Source organism: Gouania willdenowi, chromosome 22 (assembly GCF_900634775.1).
Source record: "Gouania willdenowi chromosome 22, fGouWil2.1, whole genome shotgun sequence".
In the NCBI taxonomy this organism is placed as follows: Eukaryota; Metazoa; Chordata; class Actinopteri; order Blenniiformes; family Gobiesocidae; genus Gouania; species Gouania willdenowi.
Genome location: NC_041065.1, coordinates 17,377,047 through 17,387,246, shown reverse-complemented (window position 1 = coordinate 17,387,246; position 10,200 = coordinate 17,377,047). Strand labels below are relative to the sequence as shown.

The 10,200-nt window shown below is 37.8% G+C and overlaps 1 protein-coding gene across 1 annotated transcript; it reads right to left on the bottom strand.

The window, feature by feature from the left end:
- Window positions 1–301: 301 nt before the first annotated feature.
- Window positions 302–9,985, bottom strand: rpia (ribose 5-phosphate isomerase A (ribose 5-phosphate epimerase)). Its single transcript, XM_028437335.1, has 9 exons — window positions 9,662–9,985; window positions 7,825–7,885; window positions 7,150–7,205; window positions 6,949–7,008; window positions 6,780–6,844; window positions 5,982–6,050; window positions 5,707–5,848; window positions 3,268–3,367; window positions 302–863 (listed from the first exon to the last, which is right to left on the bottom strand). The coding sequence occupies exons 1-9, from the start codon at window positions 9,836–9,838 to the stop codon at window positions 766–768; spliced, it is 828 nt and encodes a 275-aa protein (XP_028293136.1). The 5' UTR covers window positions 9,839–9,985; the 3' UTR covers window positions 302–765.
- Between the last annotated feature and the right edge of the window lie 215 nt (window positions 9,986–10,200).

Here is a 10,200-nt window from a genome sequence, read left to right as displayed (position 1 = left end):
TATTTAAGCCTAAAAAAAGTGAAAACTCTATTAAAAAAAACCCTCACATTGCACCAAAATCCATGCATTTGTGCAATCTTATGGAAATGCAAAGTGAAATTAAATTTTAATATTCTGTTTGTAGGATTTTCAGGGTTGAATGTGATGGCACATAGGGATTGGATGGTTAATCTGAAGTCTTTCAATCAAGACAGATCTGACTTGAAGCTGCCGAGCTGAGATCTAAATGTTACTAACAACACATCTATAGCCGTGTAAAGGCACTGCAGTTGTACCAATCGAAGCTCCACAGTTCAGGAAATGAATCCTGTGTATCCGTTTATCATCAGTACCGATGGCTTAACATCATGTGGACGACATACAGGCACGAAAACGACAAGTTTTCTACTAAAACTAAAAAGCAGCTGATGTTTCTCAAACTGTCGCCCCCAGAAACAGCTTTAGAAACAATTAACAACAAATCTTAGCTTCATTTCTTAACACTGTCTGAGTCTGAGCTCGAACCGTGGTTTTTATTGCTTAAGCGAATCAGAGCTGCCTTGATTCACAGTTTTATTTATCAGGACCTTCAAAATATCCTCAAGGCACAAAAAAACCATCTCTGCAGGCAAACACAGTGAATACATGGTAGACGCTTTGACCAATCAGGCACTTTTAAACTGAGGAGAAGCAGCAGCGAGTGCAGTGATGCTGATGTGTGGAACCTTTGACTGAGCTATGGTGGAGAAGATCTAATACGGTACATGGAAGGATGGAGGAAAGATGTCAGTTGACTGGAGGATCCCGGACCTGCACGCTTCCATCCTCCATCCCAAAGTAGGCTCGCTCAGCCATGCCAACGAAAAGCCCCGTGTCCACCACACCTGGGAGAGAGAGAGAGAGAGAGAGAGAGAGAGAGAGAGAGAGAGAGAGAGAGAGAGAGAGAGAGAGAGAGAGAGAGAGAGAGAGAGAGAGAGCGAGAGAGAGCGAGAGAGAGAGGTAATACCATTAGTAATGGCAGTTCTATGTACAGTTCTACACATATGTAGTTAACTATTAGTAAAATGTTTCATATCAAGCTTTCCCACATTTTAACATAAAAAATTGAAATCTAGGGTTATACAGACACAAAAAAGGCTCATACCAAAAAAATCAAAACCAACATTTTCATTGATTAGGAAGCACTAACAAGGTGACCAATAGATAGGAATAAATGAGATGATAAATATTTGTTTTACAGCTGATTTAGGAGCCGTTTTCTTAAGAGATGCTAACAGAAACACAAGAGGAAGGTTAACTTTTAGTATTGTTTCAGGCACAGTAAATGTGATTAATTGTAATTGATTTTCTGAGGATAGAAAAATATTTGTAATTGGAAAAAATGATGGTCACTGTAATCGTAATTGAATTGTCACTGAACATGGAAAATTGAAAGCGTAATTGTAACTGAAAAATGTAATTGACCCCAACCCTGAGTAATGGTGACAGAAATCATTGATCACACAAATAAAATCAACAGTACCAACTGTGAACAAACAAACTCCATTAAATGTTAGACGTTGTGTTTTTGTGGGATAAGGTTTGTGATCTTATGCAGTGCTTATTCCTGAATTTTAAAAAAAACACTAAAGAACAATTATTGATGGAATGAATGAGTGAGAACACACATTTTAAAGAATCTCATTTTCTAAATTAGTGGAATGAAACAGTATTTAGTGTAGGGCTTCACCATTTTGAGAAAAAAAACCTAATTGTGATTTTTCTGACATATTGCGATTTTGATTCGATTTTCGATTTTTAAAAGGATTTTACACATTTAAATGCATATGCGTTTTATTTTTTTCCACATCAATTTTTTAAAATTCTGTTTTTTTTTTTTAATCTTTTTCAGAAAATATTATTTTTAACTTCTGTGAGGAAAAAAAAAAAAACCAATAAAAAATAAAACTATAATTAAACAAAAATGTATGTAAAAAAAAAAACATATAATTTAAAATAACGAGTAAGATGCAATTAAAAGGTAAATATAACTTGTACTGACATAGATTATTCCAAATGCTCCTTTTGAATTATTCATGTCATATAAAGATGCAAGAGAACAGCATTGTCACCCAATTCTCCCTCAGGGATCAATGGTTTACTGAATCTGATCAGGTTTATTGATTAAGTTTTGATCACCTTAATTTAAATTAACCTAATATACTGTAAATGATCCTGATGACATCATTCCAGACCGTCATGATTAAACAAAAATAAATATGCAAGACACATCACGTGTAAGAAGTGTTTTTTCACCACTAGGGGCTAGAATATTTTAAAGCATCAAAAGTTATCATTAATCTACGATGTTTCAGACTCTACAATCCCTGGTATCGGTGGTCTAGTCCACGACAACAGCAGGTGAAGCTGATTAAAGCTGATGTTTTCACGGAGCGCTACATGAGAAACAGACGGAGCTTTACAGACAGAAGTTAAAGTTAAACAGGCACTGGTCTGCTCTGATTTAGGAGTCAGGGATGATTGGTGTAGTTTTTTACCAGTTTAGACGGTGTTTGAAATGGCCAGAGTGGGCGGGACATTTCCGCATAAAAAAAGGTCCTTTCCCTCACCGTGACGGCGTTTAAACACGATTCTGTCCATTTCCGCGTTCAATAGTAGATTCCGTTTTCATTGTTCGATTTCGTGATTCCATCAACGTGGGTTTTATATGGCCCTAGTGCAGATGTTAACGCACTACAGCACCTGAGGTTACGTGATCGCAGTAGTGAAAACCTTAATACTAGTGCCTCCTGATTATATGTATTTCTACAGTTTTTATCATCATCTCCAAGACTGACCTGTGTATTCTCAGTTCATGTTCTAATCAAGATCATTTCCATCATCATTATTATGATCATCTATGCCTTAACTAAAAATAAACATTATAAAACCCCATATTTTTCATGCTTTCATTTGTTAATTTCCCACATTCCCAAGTACCCCCTGTAGTATTTCCACATTTTTACTATTGAATCTCTTTTTATGTACAAATTTGTATTATTGATTCGCTTTATATTTCCACATGCATTTCCTTTTAATTTTGGCACTCCTGTGATTCCATACTGTAGGTCATCACATACTCCCATTTGAGAAACACTGATCTTGTGCTTTCTTACACAGACAGAACCAGGAGAGAGTAAATGCTAACTGGTTTTGGATTTGTGTGAATGAATAATTGCTTCAACAGGTACAGTACACACACACAAACTCACACACACACTTGTCTGTTTAACAACCACCAGCTCTCACCTGGAATCATCTTGATCTCCGTGTTGACTTCCTTCCAGTTCTGACCGCGCTCAAACTTCCAGTCTAAGATGAAGTTGCTGTTGTCGGTCACCACTGGGCCCTGAGAGCACCACACACTCAGTTACCGGACAATTACAAACACAGAGGCTTTCTGCTAGAGCTGTAAGTGTCGGACGCCACTAAAAACGGCGCATTCCGAGAACGCAAGGCATGATGGGTAATTTTCACACTGAGTCTTGTTTAGGGATGGACAGTCATCATGTGTATCAAAAATTAAGCAGTTTGAACTTTGCATTTGAGAGTTACATGCATTTCTTTATTATGGCATGCTATAGTTGCCAACAGTGAACATGACCGTAAATGGCGCCAGTCGAAAACGCAAGGCATGATGGGAAATGTCCCAAGGCAGTCATGAATAGGCTTGGGCAAATGTCATTTGTGTGAAATTTCTGGCTGATTGAACTTTGTGTGTCAGAGTTACAGGGATTTTGAAATTGTGGAACGCTAACGAAAATTAGCATTGCAAATTTGCGGCGGCGCTACGACCAAACCGTTAGAGATACGCAAATTCTTTTGGAGAATTTTAATCTTCAGTTTGAAATGAATTAAATGAAGCCCCTCAGACTAGTTCGCGCAAATGCGTTTCGCCATTTTTGACCCTTGACCCAAGATGGCTGACTTCCTGTTAAGTTTTGGGCGGCATTCCATTCTGTACATTTAATGCATAGAAATCTAAAATTAATAGAAACAGTTAACTCAATAAAGCTTATTTAGCACAATTTCAGGAATTTTAATAGCCAGTAATCACATTTACTTAGAGATTAAACAAAAACTAAATGGAGATGGGAAAAATGTCTCTTTGATTGGTATGACTCCGACTGCTTCTCCATTCCCAGGAGCCTCTAGTCTCCGTTATGTTTAACGCCAACATTTCATCTCCCATTCATTCATTGTTTATTAGTAATGGCGAGATGAAGCTTCTTTAACCCTCTGGGGCCGAAGGCGTTTTTGCTGTTTTTTCACTGCGTTTGATTTTACCTTTATATTTCATAAAAGGAAATCCATTAACATGTTTTGTATCATTTTTTTTCAGGAAAACCTCCCAGATGTGACTGAAGTGTTTTCTTTAATATGGCATACTGTATTAACACAGTTGATCTAAAACCACTATGAAAACTCAAATTCGAGTGGGAAAAAGTTAGGGTTTTTTTTTTTTTACTATAAAAGTCACAAACATTTTTAACGAATCATTTTTATTGCTTGTATAAGCAAATCTAAACTATATATTTCAAAAACTTATATACAGATGAATCAAAAAACACAGTTATATATAGCTATTTACAGTGAAATGGAAGCGATGTCTCAGGTGATTTTGTACAACTATTTACTAAAAAGTATGAATCACAAATACAGGCCTCATTGTGTTGATATAAAACAATAAACGAATGTACTAGACACTACACTACACTCTAATCTCACTCACTACACACTAACTAAACAGTCAAATCACAGTAATAATCACTATTATCTCAAATCTCTCAACTAACCCTCTCTTTCTCTGTCTTTGTTTACCTGTCGCTTGAAAACAAAATGCCCGATATATGCGGACATTTTGATTGGACAATGACATTATTCTTCTCAACCAATAGGAAAAAGCTATAATGTGACGTTTCAGCGTTGTTCTTCTTTGCTGCACAACACTATCGCTTACGTTTTAGACGCACTCTACGGTGGCCTTCCTGCACTGCACTGACGGCTCAAGAAAATGTCACAGAAAAACACGCATACATTTTCCCTCGTAACTCCACTTTTATTTGGCCTATCAGCATGATTTAAAAACTGGTTTGTATTTTGATATCCGCACTTTCGACACGGGTTGGAACGGAGATCCAAGGACGCTGCGCTTTCCCGCTATTGGCTCTTTAAAACGACAATGTGATCGGGACGTGCCGGCGCGTCCGTCAGCCCCAGAGGGTTAAAACTCGAGTGGACAGCAAACATAAAGCACAGTGATGGTAGTTGTGATGTTCAGATGTCATTCATAAATAGATTTATGTTAGCTACTCTAAATGTGTTTCACGGCTCACATGCACAAAGTAACTCTTGGACTTCAGATTACGACGGAAATGTAGCTGTGAAACGCAAATACACAATAGACCCCAGACATACAGAATGTCAAGATAAACACACAAAAACATAAAAATCCAACAAGTAACACACTAAAGTACAACAAAACACAGTGACAAAAGCACACACACACAAAAATTCTACATTAAACAACAAGAAAATGATAATGCTCAGGTTGGCCATTATTCTAAATGCTGACATGAATGTTCCATCACTGAGATAAAAGCTGCCCATCTCTGCCATAGAGGAGTTTTCTGAGCAGCATTAAAAAGCCATTTGTCTCCATAAGCCCTGCAGAAGTGTCACACTCACTGCTTTGCTGACGGCCATTCTTAAGTTGGCAACCCCTCCGAAGCGCTTGGCTATCATCCTGGAAATGGGGAAGTACGCCATAGGGATAACCTCGATGGGGACTCCCTTCTTCCACTGCTGGCCCAGAGCCTTGGAGTCCTTCCTGGCGGAGGATGGCACAAAACAAACCTAAGAAACCTGTGAACTTTTGAAACCCAATTTAAGCTAAACACACACAAAAAAAAAAACAACAACGTTCCCCAACCCTGCGGTCACTATTTGATCTCAGAACAAACCTGAAGTCAGCGATAACGATGAAGTGTTTGGCACATCCTGCCACGATCTTCTCCTGAGTCAGACACCCACTGAAAGACAGGGAGAGCACATTAAGAGAGATAGAAAGGGTTACATCGCCCCCTGCTGTTTGCACTCCTCTGTGCTGCATCTCATCACACATTACTGTAGGTTAGGGGGTGTAACCAGAGCAGGCCCTAGACATCTTGGGGCGCTAAGTGGAATATCTTTTGTATGCCCCAAACTACCAATTATAGACGTTATATACTGTATATCCTACTCAAATAGATGTACTGTTACACAAGTAAATCCGACATAAAATACTCAAGTACAAGTACCACGTTTATTTTTGGTAATTAATCTCATTTATAAATGTTTTGATATAGTTTTTACTGTTCCTCCAACACAGACTGACTGGGAAAATATTATGGCTAATACTGAGAATGTGGAGATAATAACTTTTGCATTGAAGCAGAAAATATGTAAATTTTATGTTAATCTGGAAAAATGGATTGTGTATGTAACCTTGAAAAGTAATCATTGAGCGATTTATGTACAAACTGACTTGACTTTTGTTTTCCTTTCATGATGACAAATGGATGACCAAATGTACGTCCTTTTTTTTTGTCTACAAGTGGTTATAAAAAATAAAGTTAAACAAAAAACAAATGCCACACAGGATCATTTATAAACAGCTGCTAAAAAATAATAATAATAATAATAATCATCGATGAATCATTACACCCTTACTGTATATGCTTGGATGTAACGTCCTTTTAACTCTGCAGCCTCTCACTCACCCTCCGCCTTTTATCAACGTCAGATCCGAGTCCACTTCGTCCGCTCCGTCAATCGCCACGTCCAGCTGAGCAAAAGAGAAACAAAGCGTGAGAAACAAGCACACGAGCAGAACAGGACATCCCTCTGAGTCTGAACCCTCTCTCCACATTTGGATGAAGCTCGTCATACCTCCGGGTGTCTGTCCAGATCTGACAGCGTGAGGCCGTGCTGCAGAATCAGCTGACGGGCCTGAGGGACAAAGAGACGAGAAAACACAAACTGTACAAACAGCAACAGGGGGAAGTCGCGACACAGGGGTTTCTACTCATATTTGGAAGAAAAAAACTCGTATTTGAAGCTGTGGAAACTGACTTTTAATCCGAAACTAACCTGGAATGACGTGGGCACGCACACAATGTTTAGTTTCTCCTCCCGAACTCGCTCCGCTGCAACAAACACAAGAGCTCAACGTTGATCTCTGCTGCCTCCACATACTCAGCACAATGAGGTGTGTTTGTTACTGTATCATTAATGGCAAAATTACACCCCTGGTAATCTGAAGATACGATACAATTCACGTTTTGTATGTCACAATACTAAACACTACGATTTACATCACAATATCAATAATTACACATTTCACCTTTACAAGTACAAAACGGTATGAAATACAATGTATTACATTTTTTAAACTTGCAAGAGCAAGTAAATGGTAACTATCTGTAATTCAAGCACCCATATAAAAAAAACAAGTGGTATGTTTATCAAACTGTCAAATTACTTTTTTTTTTTAAACTTTTGTTTCTACAACAGATTCTGATCCTGTTAAATTCTTAAATTACTTTTTGTAAGCACATACATCTATAAAATTGCCCATCAACTTCCAAGCTAAAATGCATTGAGGCGTGAGGTAGTTGAACAAGGTTTTCTATGGGTCACTGACACTTAGTGACCAGGCGTTTACGGATCCATACAATAATCGTGCGGTGAGATAATGTGATATATCAGCTGTAAAGCTGCTGATGAAGGTTAGATCATCTTTGTGATTTCCTTCGGTATTCTCACCTAATCTGTTCACAGCATAGACGATAGTTGAGCCGCTGCCCACTCCGACCACCTGGTTATTCTGGTAGAGACAAAACAAGAAACATGTGACAGCAGCAAACATCCACTCTCCCGTTCATGCCCCGCTCCAACTACATGGATGAATGGAAATCCTGGCTATGGTCATTTTAAAATAAGGCATATACAGGACTACACAATCCAAAATGATGGCTCGCTATAATCCAGCTACATTGTTGCCATGGTAACTTGTTCCGTGAATCAAATCTGCTCCTTTGTAGGTTAGAATATTGACATTACGCCTGACAATGATCACAGTATGAGCTGCAGACAGAGGAAAAGGACAGGGTGGGATGTTTCAATTTGTAGGAAAGTGTTTTATACATCTGCAAAACATGAACCAATCCATCACCTGTCAGCAGATTCTGTTAAAGGTGCAGAGATACAAAGTTTCCACTTCTGAAACAATAACGATATTTAATTCTTGAGTACTGGCCCGTACCGATAAAAATCCAATATTAGCACAAATCATACACATTTTAACCACGGCACAAAGGACAATTTAAAAACATGTGACATGTTTGAAGAGTAACTAAACCCCAAACCCACTTTTTTCTGCTGAATACATGTGTATGTGGGTATTAAGTAGTGCTGTTTCTAGTCCCACTCTTCACATTTTAGTAAACGTATTTTCATTTTTGTGTATTTAGTTGTAAAAATATTAATAAACACTTCCTTTAGCATTTCAGCATAGTGTGAATAAAAAAATTGAACATGCCTGTGGCACACATATAGCCTTGTCGAAGGGTAAACAAATGTAAACAAAGAGGGGGCTGGCTCACATCACAATGCAAAAAAGTCCAAAAAAACTGTGGTGGGAAAAAAAAAATGTTTTTTTTTTTAAAAAACTCAAATTTGCAAAAACTAAAATTGTTTTTATCTACAAATTCCACTAATCGATTTTTTTTTTGCACAGCTCTACTGACTACTGCACTATTATCTTAGTATTATTATATTTTATTATTATTATTATCTTATCTCGTTATTGTTATCTTGTTGTTTTATTTAGTTTTGCACATATTAGCCTAACTGCTGTTTATATTTATGTTTACATTTTATTTATTTTTTTCCAGTTGATTGGTATTATTTAATGTTTACACTATTAGAGAGAGCACAGATCACCAAGTCAAATTCCTTGTGTGTATCACATGCATTACTTGATCAATAAAGTTGATTCTGATCAGTACAGCCAAAAATACGGCAATAGTTCACCATTTCCTCTTAAAATGAGGGATTTCCTTGTTTGTAAACCTGCTGCTTATCTCCAAAATGGCGACTTCCGGGTTGATGACGCGCTGTGAAAACCCTCCTTTAAGTACAGATACAGGAAGAAACCACTTAAGTACAGTAACAAAGTATTTGTACTGTTAAAATGAAACATGGACATAATAAAGCCCGAATACAGAAGCCACAGGAAAACATTGAGTTAAGTAAATTCTCATGGTCTGTTATTGAATACAGGATGTGTGCTATAACATCTATAGATGAGAACTAGTGCAAGACATTGTGTTTCAAAAAATGGAATTTATTTTCTCAATACTCTTAAAATCAAACTAGTTTAAATGTGGTCATGCTGCAGAATGTGTAAACGGATGTGTTCCTGTTACAGTCCGTTAGCGGAGCTCCACTGTAGCCTGTGTTTTTCACACACACACAATAACAGAGCTAATACATCTGCAGCGTTAAATGACATTAAGAAGGTGGTCTGCAGTGTAAACAAACCACAGGCCTCTCACACACGTGCATTAATGATAGAAAGTCAAGTTTGTTTTTTTTTTACCTGCACATGGTTGTCCACAGCAGCGTAAGCAGCGAGCTTCTTAGCCTCCTCTGCCATGTCAGCCACACACACACTGGAAGCACACACGTGTGTGAGGAGAACGGACCTCCTCCGAGACCCGAACAACCCGAACCCTTCCGACAGGCTCCTTAACCCCACCCACATCCGGGCTCTCATGTCCCGCCCCCTCAGGACAGAGAAAACCCGTAGACAAACCCACGGGAACACAGACGGTCAGCTTTTCTTCCTTTTTATAACCTAGAATATCCTAAACGCACCGTAGTTTTCCTGCTCTCAGTTTAGTTTGACTGTCACGTAATCTGGCGATAAACATTGGTTTGCGCATGCGCATGCACAATTTTTTTTTTTTTTTTTAAATCACGTGACTATTTATTTATTTATCTTTTCTTTTTTTTATATAATTAAAAATGTAAATTTAAAACACAGAGATACATAAGACACGAGTTGTTGGTTCAACAACAAAAAAATAAAAATAAATAAAACTTTAAGACGGAAGCCACATCAGCTTTATTATTTCT